Source organism: Hemibagrus wyckioides, linkage group LG09 (genome assembly GCF_019097595.1).
Source record: "Hemibagrus wyckioides isolate EC202008001 linkage group LG09, SWU_Hwy_1.0, whole genome shotgun sequence".
NCBI classification, from domain to species: domain Eukaryota; kingdom Metazoa; phylum Chordata; class Actinopteri; order Siluriformes; family Bagridae; genus Hemibagrus; species Hemibagrus wyckioides.
The window spans coordinates 15775840-15797878 of NC_080718.1; the positions used below are offsets into that span (position 1 = coordinate 15775840).

The following is a 22039-nucleotide window of genomic DNA, read 5'->3' on the forward strand; positions in this document are numbered from 1 at the left end:
GAGAGGTGAAAGCCTAAGTTGGAGATAGTATCATTATTACAGCTTTCTTTATGAGACTATTTTAATAAGTCTCACAAACAACATTGATTTCAAATCTAGTGATTGTGTGATGTTGTGAAAGAACTGAGGAATGTCAGTATAATATCTAAGTTTGTCTTCTGAGACAAAGACTACACCTAGTCCTTGACATTAATGGACACAGTCAGTGTCCAAAGTGATTTTTATTTCATGTGAGAATTAAATCATGTCTAAAGAGCTAAAGTTATTGGGAATTCATCTTGCATTCCTTCCTCATGCTGCACATATTTGCAGGTGGGCCATAATGGCACCAGGGGTGTGTAAAACTGGAGGAGTCACCTGTTGACACTCTGGACCAACAAACAGCATCAATTCCCTACTGTTTGTTTGCTTTGCTTCTTGGGGGCAGTAAAAAGAGGTGGAGAGCCGTCTGATGTCCAGTGTCTTAGAATTTACTCTGAGGACCAAGAAACTTTGTTGGCCGGAAACTGATAGAACCCTGTGAAACCAAAAACAGACATTTGAGTCACAGAGCATAAGAGGACCTTAAAAGCACTTCTTCATTCTCTCTGACATATAGCTTTTGTTCACCTGAAAAAGAGAATTTGCAAGCCAAAGATAAAGAGTTGCTGGGAATATGGCTGTTTTTCACATAAAACCACTGGTTAGTTGGTTTTGCCTAAGCATGAGACACACCAATAGAAACCACTGAATTCATATATGCACACATATATACAGGATATTTTCAGATTGCAAAAAAACTAAACTCAATCATTATTAAAGACTTGATCTAGACTTGTGGTTGTGTGTGAGATGGAGCATGCTATAAAACTATCCTGTGAGGTATTACATGAGGAAATAGTGAGGTGACACTATTTGCATTGCTGGTTAAAGCTAGACTTATAAAAATAATGAAGGGAAGAATCAGCAGCAGCAGCAGTTCAGACAAACCACAGTGCAGATCTTGATCAGTAGAGAAAGGCTAGTTAAAGAGGATGTTCCAGGTCTTGTTTGCATAGACTGATCAGGTGATTGTTCACACAAAGGCAAAGATTGGCCCCAGCATTGGTGTGCATCCACTTAAATAAAAGTATTTGCTCTTGGATCATATTACATCCTCATTATCATCAAGAAGCAAAGGGATTTCTCAAATAAGCCACTCTTCTTTGAAGAAACCCATTAACAACTTGGGTAACTATCAGATTATGGCATTTCAAAAAATATCAGTATAAAGAGTTATTGCATTGAATTGTAGCTTGTAAGTGAAACTGGAATATTACGAAAAGTAATATTTTTTTAATTAAGTTTTTAAAAAACAATTTGTCTGTGATAGCTACACACAAAGGCTCAAAACATAAGACAGACTGCTTTGGATCAGTAATAAAACAGATTAACAAATCTATAATGTGTACAGACAATTTAACACTTTTAGAAAATATATTATAACTATTTGGGGCAACCTTTAAAAATATTATGTAGAACCAGGTTAAAGAAAGGTTTTCCTCTCAGAACAGATTCCAAATATAACCTTTTTTTGAACACTAAGAACCACTGATTATTCAATGAACCCTTAAGGAAGCATTAAAAAGCCCATTTGTCTAAGAATGTAGGTTCCTGTGAAGTTTTTTGACATTAAGTACACTTAAAATTAAGGATGTAAAGCTCCTACACCATCTGGAATTGCAGCCTCACATGTTCAGTCACTATTTTTCTGCAGTGGAAACTCAAGTAACACCACTAATCCTAAACTTAAACGCATCATAAAACTTGATTTCCGTCCCCTTGCTTAAACTCATGATACATGATAGATGATTAGGTTGAAATAGGAGGTAAGTGGTGAGATGGATAGAAAAACTGATCTAACTGAGTGGGGTGGATAAGTCTACCTGAGAGCTTCTGAGCAGCTGACCACACTTACCCCATTCCACCCCCCACCCCACCCCCCCCCCCCCCCCAAAAAAAAACATCTTTGTACAAACCTAACCAATAGATAGTTTGGCAGACTGATTTTTGAGTGTATACAGAGAGTCAGACTGAAGATATGATATGACAACATGATATAATACAATTCAGTACAATACAATATGATACAATGAAACACATTTGTAAAAACAATATGTTATGATATATTTATCTATTGTACATAGATTTGAAAATGCCTGAAGCTTAAAGCAAATGACTTTTGCTATACTGGAAGCAAAAATGAATGATGGGCTGTCAACAGAACGGTTAATGATAACCAGTTTTTGTCTGTCTCTCACTTCCTGGTGAGAATGTTCTTCTTTCAGCTCACTGTATTTTGTGTCATGGTGTGTGTCAGTGGAAACAGACACCTCTGTACACCTTACCTCTGTCAGACCAGGACGTGCATGTGACAAATCACTGTGTAGTAATCTAAAAAGTTGTTTTAAGCTCAAGGTTGTGCCTTGCTTAAGAGTTGTCAGGATCCTATTTGATTAATATATGTTGAAGGAATTTCTACCACAGACTTTGATAAACGATTCCAAGAGCAAAGTGGCAATAAATGATACATTATTGCTATCTCCTGATGAATATAAGTCGTCATGTTAATTTGTAAAGCACACTTAAAACTAACTTTCAGGACAAATAAAATCACCCAAGGTAATAAAATAATGTTTATAATTATATGTACATAAGCTGATAAGCTAAAAGATAAAATAGTTATAATAACATTTCCACCATGGAAAAAAAATTGCATGGGCTAAAAAATATAAAATAAATGAAAAATGCAGCTAGGCATATACCAGAAAGAAAAGCTAAGTTTTTATCCTAACTGAGAAGGGTAAATTATTCCACATTTTAGGGGCTATAACTGAAAACACAGGCTTGGTCACCCTTTGACCTTCACAGGGATTATGGAACATTCAGAAAAACTTGAATAGCTGCTCTAAGAGGCATTGATATAGTGTAGGGGCAGATTAATTCTGAAATGTAAAGCTGTGCTAATCCATGTAATGTCTTAAAACACATAGTAAAATCATTTCAAGCTTAACAGGTAGCCAGTTAAGAGATACAAGTATAGGTATTATATGTCTATGTCTCTCTTTCTAAAACCTGTCAAGATGCAAGCAGAAGAGTTTTGAACCACATAAAGGTGCAAGAAGGATGACTGACAAATCCCTAAATACCGATAATTACAGTAGTAAACACTGGATGAAAAAAAAGGCTTAGATGATGATCCTTAAATCCTTATAAATAATGAACAAGCTTGGAAAAAACTTGATTAACAAAAATGAACAAAATAATTAAGTTGTTGGCATAACTTTAAGTCACAATCAAAGATGACTCAAAGATTTCTATGTAGTTTTATATATATATATTTGCAGACTAGTGACCCACATTGTTACCAGGAAGTAGAGGCTCCAAACACAATAACTTCTGTGTTGCTTTCACTTAACCGAAGAATGTTTATTATCATCCAACTTTTAAAATTCCCTAGGGAATCATGGAGAGACATAAAATAATATGAAAAATTTGTTTTTCACATTCATTTATTTATTATTCAAATTTTTTAAAATAATTGCATCATGTACACTAAACCAGAAATTAGGTTTCTTATAGCTTGAAAACAAAATGCATTCCTTGTACATGATTTCCCTGAATTCATTCATTCTGCTTATAGTAGCTTCAACCTTCTGCATACCTTAGGTTAATGATGCCTTAACCTTTGGCTAGGCTACATTATTGATGCTTTTCCTGCTATGATGTTTCTGGCATAAGCATTTTGTCACATATGTAGCTAGTTAACTAGAAAGCTAGCCTAGTCTGAATGACTTGCAAAGTGATTCACCACTGAGCTTGAGAGCTAAATCAAACATATCTTCTTACAGAAGGCAGATTTTATGTGAACAGATTAAATTTGATAGGCTGCTTATGTCAAAAGACAACTTACAAACTAATTACTTATCAAGCAAGATAACAGAGTAGGATCAATTTGTGATCACTCAATCAAATTTAAGAGTTGAGTAAGAAATGAATGTCAGATATGAAACAAAGATTATCAGACACTGAAACTATCCATTCATATCTTAAATGAGACTTTTTTGCTATATAATTTATTTGCAAAAAAACAATGTGAACATGTTTTTATGTAGTTAAATTAATCCTTTAAAACAGAAACAGATTAATCAAAAACTGGCTTTAATCACATTTCCACCATATCAGTGTTGAGACCTCCATAGAGTAACACATAACTTGAGCAGTACTGTTCCCACATTCTTGGCAGCCGCTGAAAGAAGTATGGCTCTCCAACTTCCTAAATCTCAATTTAACTATTGGACACATTTCAGTTCTCAAATGCTCCAACACATTTATATTGCAAGCAAATGCTGCATCCAAAACCATGAGCAGTCTCCTCAAAATAAAATATATTCACACCCAAAAGCCATTCACATTTTTCACATGAGTTTCTTTAGTGAACTATATATGCAATGAATTTTATCAATGCATTTCTTTTATTAGAACTTTTAGCATTTGCAAGTAACTGTTAAAGTCTAATGAATGAATGAATGAATTTAGCATAAACTCTAACATACGTTGTAAACAACGTAGATGCTGTAAAGTTGTAACCTGAATTTCAGATGAGGTAGTATGTCTTCTTGAGAGAATTTTCCTCCTGCTCTTTCTCATCATAAAACTTTCTCCATCCCTAAAGAACTCTATAAATACACCCTTCTTCTGTTTCTACCAATATTCCACCAGTCAGTAATGTGTACATCATGTGTGCCTTGATGTCCATTGGTCCTGTTTAAAAGCTAATTGGCATTTCCTGCATTAAACAATTATGTGCCTCTTCTCCATAAATCTAGATACTTAGGTTTGTCTCTTCCACTTTACATTGTATTGTCTATAGACATAAACAGTTTGGCTTCATTTGTCTCTTAATGTAGAGGTGGGTGAAGGACTTTGTGAAGGGCTTTACGAAAGTATGTAAGGAGATTTTGTCATGTGTGTGCATCATTAATGTGGAAGCATTTGTTGAAAAAGCTGTATATACAGTATTGCATTTTAATTAATTAATGTTTCCTTAAAAGATGTTAAATAATGTTAAATGACTTATAGCTATTCTTTAGATGAACAAATGCAAGATTTAAATCTAATATTATGCTGTATGTCAGAAAGAAAGATTAAATAAATAAATAAATAAATAAATAAATAAATAGATAGATAGATAGATAGATAGATAGATAGATAGATAGATAGATAGATAGATAGATAGATAGATAGATAGATAGATAGATAACGGTGTATGTGTTGGAAAAAATATATTAACATTTCTGTCATTTGGCAGGCACCCTTATCCAGAGCAACTTAGAAGTTTATCTCATCATTATTATTATCATCTTTACAACTGAGCAGTTGAGGGTTAAGGGCCTTGTTCAGGGCACAGCAGTGGCAGCTTGGTAGACCTGGGATTCAAACTCACAACCTTCCTGTCAGCAGGCCAACACCTTAACCACTAAGCTGCCACATCCCCTGTACCACATTACCTATTAACAAAAAGGAAGATTATTAAAATAAACTGAATCTCATTTTTAAAAATAATGTTTATATTTTTAATGTTGTGGTATGTCTGCAAAAGTGTTAGTTTCTGTTATAACATTTTGTAACAGGTATAAACAGGTGCTCTCTTACCAGCCTGTTTCATTCTTTGTTTTCCAGCTTGTCAAGTTACTAAGAGATCACAAAAGAGCCCAATGATCTGAAGTCTTTCCCATGCCAGAAATTTTAATCTTTTATCTCTGGCTGTTACAAAGCACTGACAATTTAATAACATCAAAATTCAAGGAAAAAAAAAACAATAGAAATGTTTAAGGGAAACAAGCAAAAAATATATAAAAACTCAGAATAAGATAGTTCCATGTCCATTTATATGTGGCATGTGATTGTGCTTAAGATTAACCAATTACAAACTTATGTTCAACAACAATACCAATACACCTTTCACCAGTGAAGTGATTCTGATTAACCCCAAATAAAAAAGGACTTTTTGACATCTTCTTGGTTTTACTGACTACTGAAGTCAAGGTCTGCAACGAGATCTCATTTGGGAAGGGTACTAGCCCGGAGAGGTCAACCAAAACATTAGATGTACCATGGAAACTAAATCATCAACAATCAAACAAAATTGGGCACCTCAGTGAAATTAACAAGAACAGGAAGTCCCTGCAATGCTGACAACAAGACAGAATGAAAAGAGACTAGACAGCAACCCATTTTTATGCAACAAAAAGCATCCAAGTTACCTAAATCGCCCAAAATCATGTGGCAAAATGTGTTATGGTCTAATGAGAGCAAGGTAGAATTTTTTATTCATAATTTTATGATACATATTTGCAGATTAAAAGAAAAGTATCTTTAAAAGAAAAGATAGCTTTGTATTAAAGCATGGTGGTGGCAGTATCATCTTAAAAAGGTTTATAATGTTTATATGGTTTTTATTATAGTTATGTAATAGGAAATTTTTGTTCTTTTGATGTTGACTATAAATACTATATATAAAAACAGATAACAGGTAAAAATACTGCAATTATGTTTTTTTAAAAACACACCATGTTATACGGTACTTTTAATTTTGCTTCAGTACTTCAGTTACTGCAAACTGTTTAATTATTTATTAACATTAAATAATGCTCTTTGGTTGAAAGGTCTCCTTAATGACTCTTTACTGCGATTGTGTGTGTGTATGTGTGTGTGTGTGTGTGTGTGTGTGTGTGTGTGTGCTCCTAGCATCCAGGTGACTGCTACATTATGTTTCACTAGTGGCTAGTGTATGGGTGCACTGCATCCATCTTTATTCACCACTTGTTTTACCATGAAACAATTTTTTTTTATTTGTATGTTGAATAAAATCAATTCATTAAATGGACGGTGTTAACTCTAACATTACGAAAAGATAGGAAAGTTCCTCATTGCATTATTTATTATCTCTACATTTTCTTTGTTACATGCTGCATGTTATATAAATGTCCAATGTCACAGGGATAATATTTCTTTATAGCCTAAGAAAAGGATCTAGTTTCATTCTGTAAATATCAGAATACAAAAAATCCCATCTCTAAAGCCAGTGGACAGGATAGTGGTGAAGCATAGGGATATATTTCTGAGAGAAGTCATTGTCTTATTATCACCTCATAAGAACTGGAGCCAAAAATTTGACTTGAGAGAGACAGTTAAATCCCATGTCATACAGCTCAATAGTATTGGCAGCCATGTCTGACACAGCATGAAGCACAGCACATTCAAATAAATCACAGATGGCCATCTAGGCAGAAGATTAATTCTCTAGTTGCTGAAAATTATGGGGAGTTTTGCACTAGCCACTGTCTAGATCCTTCCTAAGATATCTTCACCACACACAGAGAAAATATTACAGTAGAAGCCATTTACAAAGACACAAGAATCTCTCTCTCTCTCTGGGATGCATATTTTCTGTCAACCAGACATATGCAACATGTCAGTTTGTTGCTATTTACATACTTGATGCTAATACAACACAGAAACATTGGGTTGTATTACTAGTTTACCAAACATTTTGTTGGCTGTGTCCTAAAAAGAACCATTTCTGCATGCATGCAAACAACTCAAACATTTCAAGCTGATTTAGTCATGTAGATTTAAGAGGAACTGGTGATTATTGCATGTATATGGTCTCACTACGTCTGCAAAACAAATCCATCCATGGATCAGTGTGTGTGAGGCCGCAGAGCAGGGGAAGGCGGAGACGACATGAAATGCTACGTTTTAATTGGAGAAGATGAATGTCATCATCTTGTCTGTCTGACTCAACTTTCAAAGTGCATGGTTAATGTGGTGAGTTTCCATGGCAAGTTGGAACATGGGAGGCAGCCATTTATTATCTTCATCAGTGAAACTCTCTGCTTTTCTTTATGCATGCAAGCAGTGCAAAAGACTCACTGCCCAAGCGTTTGTATCATACTCCTAGTGATAGATAATATTCATTCTAAATGAAATCGTATTTGATAGATTTTAAACGTTTCTTAGAATATTCTCTTGGCAACACGGTGTCTTGCTTTTAATTCCAAAAACATTTACACCTAAACGTAGCTGTGAACGGTTTGGGTTAGCATAAGTACAGTTTCTTACCACTTCATTTGTATGAAATCTGAAATTTTATTTTTCCTAAATATTTGGCTCACACATCATCCCATTCATTCACTGTCAGTAATTACTTTATCCTGGTCAGGGTCATAGCAAATCCAGAGCCTATTCTGAGAAACCTGGACAGGAATACAGCCTGGATAGTGGAATGAACCATGTTGCTGTAAATACAAGTATGGTTTCATTTTCTAAATAATTGTGAAGTATGTTTTGTATACAGTACTGTAAGGTATATTATTGACATATGAACATAGACACTGTTTTGTGTTTAAGATGTAGTATTTTCTGTGCAACATTTATCTCTGCACAATTCTTCTTCTTCTTCTTCTTTTTAACACAATACAGTAGTTGTACAGTATATAATATCAGTTCATATGTGTGTTAAATTACCAGTGTGGTCTACATCCTTGTTATGTTGTAAAGTGTAATGTCTATAAGCACAACAAGAGCTCTATAACCCGAGTCAAATTCCTTACATGCTATAGTGAATTTGACCAAGAATTCATGATTCTAAAAAAATGTATGAAAAATTGTTTTGGTTTTAATATTATGCTGAAATGTCTAAAAATGCTGACAAAATACACATGACATATTTCACAATGACATATTTATGGTAATTTGCATAAAAAAAATCCCTCCAAGATTATAAATGTGTAAGAATGTATTTGTATAAAGTCTCACTGAATTTTTTTTTGCATTAATCTGACATGTAAAGCAGTTTGGCAAGCATTCAAGTTAAATGTGTTTTCCTTTACTCACCTTTACTTGTGTCAGTACTTTGGTCTTCCATTAATTTTATTCAGTTCTAGCTTACAAAGTGTAGGCCTGTGAAACAGAAAGTGGTTTAGACCTGGAATTCAGACAAGTGTATAATTCCCAAAACCATTTAAAGTGGAAATGGCTTGTCATAAGGATAAGATGAGCTCTTGTCTCTAAAGAAGCAGTTCAATATTTTCCTTACACACAGAAGACAATGACAAATGATTCCAACACGAAAGCAGCCACTAAATGCTGAAGTCCACTTCAGATGTTGTAAAGGCATAGCTCTTCTCATTGTTTGACTTAACAGTTGAGTTTTGTTTCATCACCATTAGTATCTGTTTAAGCTTGCAGCTCCCAAATGGCCTTTAACACCAAAACATTCTCCCTCACTTAGTGATTGTACATTACATTTGCTGATTGCTCCAAATAAATCTCTTCATGCATAAAAGCACCAGGAAGTAGAATGAAAGATAGTTGGATAAAGTAAGAGGATTTCCCTTTCACTAGTGTTTTAGAGCTTGAAAGACTCAATTTCTCTCTAGCTCTTTAAAAAATCCTATACAGGGTTTCTTCAACTGTTGTCATTTTCTTGGATGTTCTTCTGGCATACATGTCCAAGCTCCAAAACGAACGTTTTCTAAGGTTTAATATTATTTTGCCATAGTGCCTTTAGAAAAACAGGCCCTGACTGAAATGTCATGAATCATCAGTCAAGTATATTTTATGGTACTTAGATAATTTTCATCTTAGCCATGTGTCATTCAGACAACAAAAGAACAATAATGCTTTTTTGACCAAATAAAAAGCTAAACATATACTCATTGCTACATGCTAGTTGGTTACCTTCCTACCTACTTAGCAGTGAACACGTTTCAGGTACACAAAGGTAATTTCCATAAATATGTGCAAAAAAAAACAAAAAAACTTTGTGAAATACACGTACATGTACATGTATACATCTATACAGATTGTTTAGTTTTTCAAGGTCCAACTATTTGTCTTTGTGCTGTATTTTAGTTAAAATACTTCGCAGTCTGCTTTAAACTGCATTTTTCCAGTACACCTGAGCTTAAATGGAGAAGAGAATGGCAAAAGCACCCAAGACATAAAACAACACTACAGTCTGAATAGTATGCCTCCTTCATGAGTGGAACTCATTAAAAGTATGTAAAGATTCTGCCAAAATTGTATACAATAAATTCCAATGGTTGTTATGAAGCATCTGTTTTGAGGATTTCTCCAAAATAGTACAAGTATAATGTAATACTCTAAAAAGCTCTTAGTTCAATAATAGACAGAACACTAGCATATGTATTAAGTGTAGCTGCCATATTCTTACGCTATTAGACACTGGCAGTCAGTTCCAGCATTTACAAATTAGAACTACATTACATTTTGATATACAGCAATATGTATCAAAGATTAAGTCTAATGGATTCTATAAGGCAAGCTTCTCTGTCCTTCTTTCTGGCCCTGAGAGCAATATTCCTTCACAAGGTAACTGCTTTGTTTGTCATTTCAGTTACAGTCATAATTAACACTTACTATACGATGGCAACTATACTAAACACTCGCTGGGTATATATTTGCTTAAAAACCACACACAATATTTAGAGGCTTACGACAGCTTCCATGACTAGAATCAATCATTTAGCAATGAGATACTCTACAGTGATGAATTAATGTAGTTATTATATGAAGACAACTTTGTCCCGAATTGCATAAGTAAAATGGTATTTGCATGTATAGCTGTGACTGTTAAGGGACACTACTATGATTGCGAGGTAGTTCATGTTAAGTAAGACATTTGAAACTTTAAGTGCCTCTGTGAAAGTCAGGGTAAGGTTAAAGCGCACATCACATACACCCTGTCAAAACGCGGCTGACACGTCTGTCAGCGGATTCACCATAAGCCATAATGAATAATTTTCTGACCTGCTGAATTGAGTTGAATGAATAAACTGTAAACTATAAACTATATATATCGACATATATCGACATATATCCACATTTCGTCGTTTTATTATTTATCTGATCAAAATATTCATCAGATTAAAAAAAAAAATTTAAAAACCAAAGCCCCGATTCGGTTATACTTACGTAGAGATAAAGTCTAAATTATTTGATTGTTAGCTTGATTACTGCATAGACCGATTCATGATAAAAACTAAAATAATGATTGGCAACTACAAAAGTGTTCTCAGAAACGACAAAGCAGTAAGTGAAGTGTCGCGTTAATTCTAGTGCAAAATCTCTATTTCCATGGCGATTATATAGGGCAGTAGAAAACTAATACTACTTCTGCAGGTGCTAATAATAATAATAATAATAATAATAATAATAATAATAATAATAATAATAATAAAGAAAAGACAAAGCTGATACCACAGAGCTGGCAGAGCAGTCACTTTTCAAAGTGTTTTGGTTAGATTGTGCAGGGTAATGTATTTAGAGGGTGGGAATCATTTCAGACGGTTTACCTGAGACTACGGGTGGGATTGCAAACAACGGAAAGCGAACAAGGTCTTTCATTCCGCACGCAATCATTCCTCAGAGTATTGACTGACGAATTTTATTCTCTCTGGTGAACATTGTCAACCACCTGCTGTGTAAGTTAACAGACGCACGAATGTCAACTAAACTGTGTTATGCTTTCAACATTACTTTTATTATTTAGCCTTATCATCATCATCATCATCATCTCTCTCTCTCTCTCTCTCCCCCGTCTGTGTATATGTTTGCTATACCGGTCGACGGTAGATCTACGCTTCAAACTTCCCAGAAAAAAGCTGACTGTTTTAATTTTATTTCATTATGTTGCAGTTGGAAGATGGAATTTAATACATTTTGAATATTTGAATAAATATTTATAAATATCCAGATGTGAACAGTGCATTGTTATTATTATTACATAATTAATAAAAAAATATTAAATATTTGATATAACCAGATTATCGGTGTAAGGCTTTGGAAGCGGAAACTGGCAACAGGATTACTGGCAACAATGGCTTAACAGTAGATTAAATATGTAAAGTGTGTACACGTGTGTTTGTATATAAATATGCAAAGATAACCAAACTTTGTTGTAAATGCTGATTCAGTATTCACATAACGTAACTTTTAAAGATTAAAACATGAATAAAACCAAGAGCTATTTCTGAGAGAGGCTGACAATGGCCTATATACACAAATAACGTATTCTGTCCGGGAAGGACACATGTAAAAATAACTTTTAAAAACTTTTAATGCTGTTTGAAAATCTATTACAATAATCAAATTTTGAAAACTCGCCAACCAATAATGTAAAGTAAACAAGTTTCCAGAAATAAAAAGGTTTCAACCCGGATGTTCTAGACAGCAGCGATCTTCCGCATGATTCGGTATTAAAAAGCACGGTACGTCAACATAACCATAAAACTGCTTTTCTACATAGCATGTGACAGCCAACCGCATTACTAATCCCAATCAAATTTAACGCTAAATTAAGATTTCCTATACAGCAGACCAGTTGGAATATATCGGCTCTGTCATAGACAAAAGAAGAGCATATTTTATAGTTAACGCTAGCAATTTACGCGAAATTCCGGAGTAAAAACGAGTAGTTCGGTGCGTCCACTAAAATTTTCAATGATAAAATATTAAAAAATAATAAAACAATGAATGTCTTATACACATTTGTAATAATAACAATATTATTATTATTATTATTATTATTATTATTATTTTTAAATCGGGGCAAAACAAAATTGCATTTAAAATTGGAAAACTGCGTTGAATTGTACTCACTGCTGGAATAGGCCTAAACAGTATAAGTGTTAAATCAAATAAAAACATAATTCAACTAAAAACGTTTAAAATGACAAAAAATATTAAAAGGATTAACGTGGGTTACTTTTCGTTTAGCCGAGCTGTTCTATTAGTTCTATTCTTGACACTGTTTTAAATATTTTATCTAATGTTAAAATAATTAGCTGAAATATCATAATCTCTGATAAGCCAATTTCATTTGGACAGTTATAAACAGGTATCTGTCCTCCCAAATGGTCTAAACTGTCCCCAAAAATAATTGTACCCCTGGTTATATCCCAACCTTTGCACACATTTGAGAATCAAGGAAGTCAATAAATTCGATATTCGATATTTTTACTGACTTAATGGCATTAATCCAGAATAAACCAAGATAGCATCACATAAGGCGCCAAACGCTGCTAGGCGCCATTAAGCATGGTAACAGTTCAGAGGAAAGCAAAGTAATCTTTATCACCCGTGCATACTGCATTGAAATGTTTTAGGGGGGAAACAACCCTGAGTTTTAACAGCATTTTGCACCTAATTGTGGTCATTGTACGATATTCTGGGATACCACCAACCCAGAGGCTGATGGACTCGATAATACACGCAACACATCCAAATACCAACGAACACCATGAGGCTAAAACCAATTAGTGTATGACTCAACGTGTATACAGACACAATAAGGACAGTGTATAGAAATGTACTTGTACAATGCCTTTATTCAGCTTACTTACACAAGAATTTATAAAAATATAGAACTAAAGAATTTATCATATTTACATTAACAATTACTCAGTTCACATATTTGACTGTAACTAAGGTACTGCACTTTATTTCCCAAGTGAAGACGATATGTAACAAATAACGTTACACAGATGTCAAGATATTCTGGACAATGACAAGAATTCGTTCTGCATTTCGCAATGCAATTTTTTTTTTATATAAATAGCGCAAACATACAAGAATTTTGAGGGACAAAAGACCAAAACAACCAACTAACATTCAACGCAGCACAAAGCACAGTTGCAATAAAAGTAAAACATTACATTCATTTTGTTTCAGAAAATAAGAATGTATGGCAGATTGCTCTTCGCATCAAGGGGAAACGTAGCGTTTGGACTTACTGTTCGTGAAATGGCAAAAGTATTGCTAAAATTTACGCTGTACGCGCCACACATAATATCCAGGGCTATGATGATGACGTAGGAAGGCTGAGTCCGTGTATGCTGCTCAGCACCTCGTGCTGTTGCTTACTTAGGGGACTCGGGGGTTTTCTGTCTCCTGTGAAATACAAACAGGAGGCATATTTAGAGAGTAAACAAGCTGTAATTTTTTGTTCTAGTACTGCACACCTATACACAATAATTAGGACAATAGCTTGAAAGCTTATAACATCTAAAGCATAGCAGAGAGGTGCAGAGAGGTGTACTCTACTGCGGATCAATTAGCTGGGTATTAAAAAAAAAGTTTGGCTATATCTATAAAAAATATAATGTACATGAAATAAAAATAAAGACTCTAGACAGTTATGCAAAGCAGTTCAATTAGACAACTGAATAAACAGGAAAAAAAAAACCCTTGTGAAATCTGTCAATTTTTCTGTAAATAGGGTATGACTCCAAAATCAGCAGAAATTCCATTAATTAAAAAAAATAAAATGAGATAATAATGTCCATAAACTGGTATATTTTCATGATGTCACTTTCCGTTAGTTCATATGACGTAAGCTGCACCGCAAACGCCAGCTGAGAACATAACACTGCAAACTGACCTGACATGAACTATTTTCTATTCCACACACATCCCCTTGCAAATTATTCTCAAGCAGCGGGAGTCTACCAGTAATTTTCAGTGTCCGAATAAAGCATAAATGCATAATACCTGGCCTGTAACTAGCTCAGCAAATTGAAATGACATTAAGCATTATAAAGTGACAGAGACATCGCCAAACTGAGTAAAATATGGCTATATATATATATATATATATATATATATATATATATATATATATATATATATATATATATATATATATATATATATATTTCACCACACAGACAAATCTCTGGTGTACTAAACTGGTAAAAAGAAGAAAAAACAAGTTCTGCAATCGATGCATTCGATAATACAGATTATTAAATCCAGCTTCCCAATATGCTAAACATAACGTGGATTTATTAGCAAACCCGTCTTAAACAGCAACATGCCTACCGTCTCGGGCTGTGTGTTTGAAGGACATAGCAGAGTGGATTTCCCCTGAATGGATGGTCATAGCGCTCGATCCCTGAGCCTGCCAGTGGTGCCCGGGGCTCACATAGCTGCCTGCTGCACCACTATACACACCATACTGATTCGAGGGGGAATAGGCACACGGCGCAACGTAACTAGGCAGAGTCGATGAAGGCTAAGGGAACAGGAAAACAGCGCACGCACACACACACAGAGAGACACACACGCACACACAAACACACACACAAGCGCATACACGCAACGGTTAGAGCTAGAGCCTAATGAGCATCATTATGATTGATTATGCAATCAGCCCAAAATAATGAAAAACAGATCAAGTAGGCCCACTATACGAATTATCCATAATGAGTTGCAGTTTGGCCAAATGTATTGACTGCATAAAAAAGCTGTTACCTGAGGGTACTTTATGTCCGTCTCAATGGAAGATTTATCTATTCCGTTGACTCCATGAGTAGAAGGAAAGGCTGCTCGGTTCACACTACCCCAGTCCTCCATTTTCGGCGTGTAGCCTTCAGTACCAGCGATAGCTAGATAAATAACACATTTCAAATAAAACCACACCATACTTAACATTGTATGACCTTTAGCGTTACATGAAATGAATGATTTTGATAAATAATACCACTGGACTATAATACGAAATATGGCTATGAGAGAAAGTGAACGAATAATATAAAAATGATTAGAATTATATAAGATAAATATTCATGTCAAATCTGATAGCATTCCGTTCAAGAATTAACCACCAAATGTCCTAAATTTGATTTATGTATGTTATAGTTATTTATATATTTATATGACATATTATATTATTTTATATTTATTGATATATTTCTATTTTCCTATTTTTATTTATAATTATAGATGCAACTGTGAAAAAATCCCAATTAAAACTATTCTCGAAAAAAATTAAAATAGATTCTCTGATGCGCGTAAATGAATTCTCCGATTAATTGTCCGACTGCCTTAGTTGTGATAAATAGATTAGATGTCTTATCTAAGGCTGTGATAGAGTTGTATAATTGCACGAATAGAATATTACCATAGAGACATGGTTATTTTTACAAAATTGTGAAAAATGCTGCAGCATGACTCGTACATACAAGCAAGATCCTGCAAATTCGTTGGTGAGAGAAGAGCTTACTTATCGAGGCCTACACAAACGTTTTTGCGAGGCCTAGCCGAAATATGTGGAACGACGCGAAATTACTTTGTTTTCAGTCTGTCAGCTATTTTGTCTGACACATGCATTTATAAACAGAAATATCTGAACATTTTGCAACATTTTAAAACTTGTTGAGATTATAATATAGGATATACTAGCTTCTCATGAAGGATATAGTTACATAACAGTTTCGTTTTCATTAAGATGGGCTTAGTCTCACCTGTGGGGTCCATGAAAGCACGTATGCCCAAAATGTTGCTGACAGTGTGAGCTGAAGGCCAGCCTCGAGGTATGCTAACATGTCCCCCGGTGACAGGGACACCGGCAGAATTACTCATTTTGGTCCCGGAAGGGGACATGGCATTGGGGTATGTGTACGGATATAAATGATTGTAAGAAAGACTCGGCTGCGATGCAGCTTGTTTGCCACTTTCGTACTGGTTGGGTTGGGAGAGGTTGCCAATCTTGTTCCGCAAAATCCGGCTGATGGAACTGACGGAGGGCACGTTGTATTTGTCACATACTCCATCTGCTAAAAGTCGGTCCCGAATCTCCCAGGCAAAAATTCCCGGGTCTCCTTGCTTGTACTCCCGTATGCTCTTCACCACGTTTGGTGTCGTAACCCTCGGCTTGCTGCCTCCGATCGCACCGGGCAATATGGAGCCGGTTTCGTTGTATCTCGCCAGAATTTTGCTCACACAACCATGGGAAACCCGGAGTTGACGGCTGATGTCGCACGGACGGATCCCGAGCTGTGCTAACTCCACTATTCTTAGTCGGATGGCGTTGGGAAGAGGTCGCCCGTTAACAAAAACCCCTCCTAACTGGTTCACCTCCCCGTAGGTTTGTTCTGGAGGAGAAAGCACGACATTAACATTAATATAGCATTTATGACATATGAAAACCTGACTCTGTTCAATAATAGCAGACTAAAATGTGATGACCATCCACTGCAACCAGTCTCCTTTCTAAGAACTATAAGACAAAAAAAATCAAGAACACAGTATCATTGTGTAACACATTGTGGAAAAACGACATTTCTTGATTTAAACTACAGCAAAAGTGATTAATCTTTTGTATTGCGATAGCATTCACAGTCGACGTGCTAACTGTAGGTGCTTGCATAAGCTACATCTAGATAAAAAGGGGAAAACGCGCACTGCAGTCGACTGGAAGTCGACGCCGTATTTACGGTCATTTCTGGTGTTATTCAGGCATGCAAAACATGTCCTGCTTCTATCATCCCTTTCCCATTGAAGCATGCTGATGTGAACGAAGGCTCACCCATTTCCCTGTGGTGCTGGGATGCTTTCCTTGACAAAGTTTCCCCTCAATGGCCGAACGCACCGTCTCTGCTGCATGCAGTGTTAGAGAGCTTCAGATCAGTCTGGAAATATCCGGAGATCGCCTCTCTTTTGTTCAAGAAGCTAAATTTTAGAATAGCTTTGAACGAGGTTATAAAGCGGTTCTTCATTCGTTAAAGACGAAATTTGTCTGATCCAGCAAGCAGAAGTTTGCTCGAATTAATTTGACGCATCCTCCACGTCAATGGCTCCGGTTACGCTGTAAGCTATGGGCTGGTCTCATTGGTCGGCGCGACTTGGGATAGGCTGCTTCGTGCGCAAGCTTTCCTGTATAAGTAATTTAACCTCTTGAACAGACTAATTCCGATTAAAGGGGGAACTTGCGCACAGAGGTCCGTGCATCCTGTGCCCAAAATAACGCCAAGACTGTTTAATATGGAGAAAATCACACTTAAATGTGGCAGTAAGTCTGTACTAGAGGGTTGTGTTTTCTGTAACGACAATGACTATTCACGGTGGAGAACTAAGGAACAAGAAGTTAATAAAAATGCCAATATAGTGAGCAATAGGGTACACTGGCACGAATAGGGTAAGCACTTTAATTGTGATTATTTACGTTTTATAGAAGGAAAAAACATACATTAGCACACAATTGGGATTAATTGGCATGCAAATAGTAGTGATAGAATTTTGAAACCCAGAGAACAAAGTAAAAAAATATGCAGTTTGCAATGTTTGCCTATTCAGACATTGGCACACACAGACTGCAAAATCCTTGTGGGTTTTTGAATAAGTTTTGGATAGATTTAAATTTTCCCATTCATGTTTGCATTTAATCTTACCCATACACAACTCATATGTTACAACTATGCGTTTGGTGTTGATCAGACCGGCGTAATTCATTAAGCTGTGCAAATTCCACTCAAGCATATTTTTAGTAGGCCTATTGCAATGTATATGAGCTCTGAATTTAAAAGTAATGTAATCAGTGCTTTTGTCGCTGCAAGTAAGCTATGACCTATGGGCTATAAGGGCTTGACGGAATTCCAAGATGGTGCGTTATCACAGCATGTTCTCAGTGTTTCCTGAGGATGTAAAGAAGGTACAGTTTATTAGCTTGCAAAATGTCACTTGTAAAAGTTAACAGTCGACCCATTGGTAATAATAAGAGGCCGTGTCACTATCTTACGTGACCAGAGCTCACAAAGGGTCATTTACACATGGAAAGCATCAGGTCGGATTGTAGCACAGACTCTGAATTGGGTGTTCACCCACCGATTTAAAAATAAAATATTAAAAATACTGTTAGGTAAAGTGGTGGAAATGCATGGAAAATATAGCTGGTTAACAGTCATCAATTCATAGAGAGAATCCATGGCATTTGACCGGAACGTCATCAATGAGGGTTAGTCGGCTTGTTACATCTCTCCTGTTAGTCTTTAAGATGCTGTTCCTACAAATCAGGATATTTGCTCGATATATGATACATCACAACACGTAAAATCTTCTGAACATGTTAACGGTCATCCAGTGTGGATCCACAAAATTCGACAGTCACAGCGACAGTCTCCCTCATCTGGATAAAAAAGGAATGACAGTCCTGCTCAAAATTCTGGATACACCACGTGAAGGCATGAGGATTTGATCCGAGCACCAACACGCTAAGGAATGATGAAAAAGAAAGCCGATCGTAAAATGGGGTTGAAGGTGGACTGCAGCAGACTCAGGTATCAATATAAATATCTTCCAAAATTGTAACTTTCATTAAGCTTAAGGGCTACATAATAATAACACACATCACTGCCGAGCAGCTCATTGCTCCTTCTTATTCGGCTATTTGGGGTATTCCTTAAAGCCACTGTCGACTTTAAGGAACGTCAATTTTAGTTATCTGGAAAGGTGGGACATATAAAAACCTTTTGAGGTACTTTTCATGAAATGTGTAACTCTTTTTTGAAATGAGAAAAATGTTGCGGTTAAGAAACTGCATGCTTTCCTTCCCACAAATTTTAAGAAATAACTTAATTATGTATTATTCAGTAATGTTCATTATTTCATTAAAACATAACAGCTGCAACAATGTATATTTTTATAACAATTTAGTTATAAAAATTGATTAAAATTGATTAAATTGATTAAAAAGTTGAATTAAAAAAAGAAACGGTCTTAGCATAAATAATTTACAGAAGAGTAATAATAATAAAAAGTAATTATTATATATTTTTATAATTATATTTTATATACGATTTTTACACTATATATTATATTATATTATATTATATTATATTATATTATATTATATTATATTATATTATATTATATTATATATAATTGTATATAAAATATAATTATAAAAATATATAATACATTATTTTTATTATTATTGTATTAAATGAATTAAATGTTATTCTAGGTTATTTTTTCTTTTATTCCAGGTAGTCATACCAGAGCGCATAACTATACGAACATGCTTAAAGAAATACTCGCTATTACACTATTAAATTGTAGCACACAAAGGCCTGCCATTTTCATAATATTTACATACATATAGAACAGTCTAATCAATTACTCTAGCATCAGCATTATTTATGCTGTTTAAACACCTTGTCGCCTTGTTATGGGACCTGTTTATACTGTCTGTGTGGATTCTAGGTGTATCCAATGTTGGTTTTGAAGCGAATGACTTTAAGTAGGCATGAGACTCCCGCAAGGACTGGACTATACAAGAAAAAAACAGCCCTGGAGATGGTGTGGATACATGTTAGCCTCTGAACTTGGACAGCTTTTTATAATCTGTTTTTATAATCAGTGTCACATTTAGGCTGATTTTGTAATAGTGGAGGCTCTAATGTCACTGAATATCGCGTTGAGTTTCGTCTGATTTCTGTAAATAATTACTAATAACTAAAATCTATTGTAATTAGATGCATCTGTTGAGCAGTTTACTCGTCTATACATTTAGACGTTATACCTGCCAGGACCCAAAGATGTTCTTTTATAGCCACTGGCTTAGATTTGTATTGAATATGGCTGGTCCAATTGTATCTTAAAGAAGGTTATGACTGGAAAACATTACACCATTGGCAGCCATATGACTGGACTCTTTCACAATAAAATACGTCATTCCATTCAATGGCCCTATTTCGTTATAAACTTCGTAAGCGCAAAGTTCTCTTTGGTGTCTTTCTACTGTTTTGAAAAGGAGGGAAATGTCGCCTTCGATAGGAAGTCTTTTTACACACAAGCACAACAACAAGTAAAAAGAGAGAGAGAGAGAGAGAGAGAGAGAGATAATGATTTATATTTAATATTCGGTTGTCTAGATGTTTGGGGACACACTTGGGGAACATAACCTGTTTTACTCCAACAAGAAGATGCACTGAGTTTGTCCCGCTCACAAATAACACTGTGGCAATCAAAAATGCTAATAACATATTGCATTTCCTAACTGATGTGGTTTTATTTATTTTTTTCTTTTCCCTCTCTCCCCTCGATGGGCCATAGTGTTTTATTGAAGACGCACAGTGTCCCCGGTTTTGATTTAGTGTTTGTGAGTTTTGTGATCTCACTGAGAAGTATGGAAATTATTAGAACAAGCCACGAGGAGAGGAACAGAAAAAAACGACTGTATAAACTCTAACCTGTAAATTTATCAACAGAGTTTTATCACTAACCCATCCAGGATTTTTCCTCTCCTCCTCCTCTTCTTCTTCTTCTTCTTCTTCTTCTTCTTCTTCTTCTTCTTCTTCTTCTTCTTCTTCTTATTATTATTATTATTATTATTATTATTTGTAGTAGTAGTAGAGTAATAGTAGTAGCATTGTTGTGTAAAAATTATTCTTTTTCTTAAACACTTTCCCCCCATGCCTTGATTCTTATATTCTTACACACACACACACACACACACACACACACACAGATACATGTGTATATATATATATATATAAGAAAGGTTTTCCCCAGCAATGTCTAGTTGAAATTAGAGCGTTTTTAAGGAAAAATGGCTCCAAGCAGCGGGGTTAATTACTTAGGACCATTACAAAAAATTCCCCCCTATAAAAAAAATAACATCTAATTGGAAGGTGTGGAACGATGTCACACATTGGACGAAAACACAACTCAGAACACGACCCATGGCATGGTTTCAGCTTTAACAATACATGGCAACATCTGCTTTTTGGAAAAGCGTTAATGGTAAATGTTCTGTAATACAGTGCCTGAGGTAACACGTAGCTTATTTCCATGTATCCATTTCCAATGTTTTCATGTTTGGTAAATTTTAAGAGAAAGAAAGAAAGGAAGGGGGAAGGAAGAAAGAAAGAAAGAAAGAAAGAGAAGGGGTGTGTGTGTGTGTGTGTGTGTGTGAGAGAGAGAGAGAGAGAGAGAGAGAGAGAGAAAGAGAGAGAGAGATGCAAGTGTTGCAAGAGTACACCAGCATTATCTCTCTTTTTTCTAACACTGTTGTGAATATGCTTTTGTGATCTTTCTGATTCTGGTTATTTTTAGAGAAACAACAAATAAAACTTAATTCACCTGTTAAGTGCAGACTAATGTGTTTGCACAGCCACAGAGCACAGAGGTTAATCATCACAATACACATTAC

At 35.2% G+C, this 22039-nt stretch overlaps 2 protein-coding genes across 3 annotated transcripts in view; one reads left to right on the forward strand and one right to left on the reverse strand.

Moving 5' to 3' along the window:
• Positions 1–13482: 13482 nt before the first annotated feature.
• On the reverse strand, positions 13483–17681 carry pax1a (paired box 1a). The gene is made up of 5 exons (XM_058398308.1): positions 17417–17681; positions 16353–16982; positions 15361–15494; positions 14929–15121; positions 13483–13998 (listed from the first exon to the last, which is right to left on the reverse strand). The coding sequence occupies exons 1-5, from the start codon at positions 17418–17420 to the stop codon at positions 13907–13909; spliced, it is 1053 nt and encodes a 350-aa protein (XP_058254291.1). The 5' UTR covers positions 17421–17681; the 3' UTR covers positions 13483–13906.
• Positions 17682–17801: 120 nt separating this feature from the next.
• nkx2.2a (NK2 homeobox 2a) overlaps positions 17802–22039 on the forward strand; it is a 41235-nt gene continuing 36997 nt past the window's right edge. For both annotated transcript variants that reach the window (XM_058398309.1, XM_058398312.1), the window contains exon 1: positions 17802–19163. The gene's annotated coding sequence lies outside the window, so the exon portion shown is untranslated. The remainder of the gene's footprint in view (positions 19164–22039) is intronic.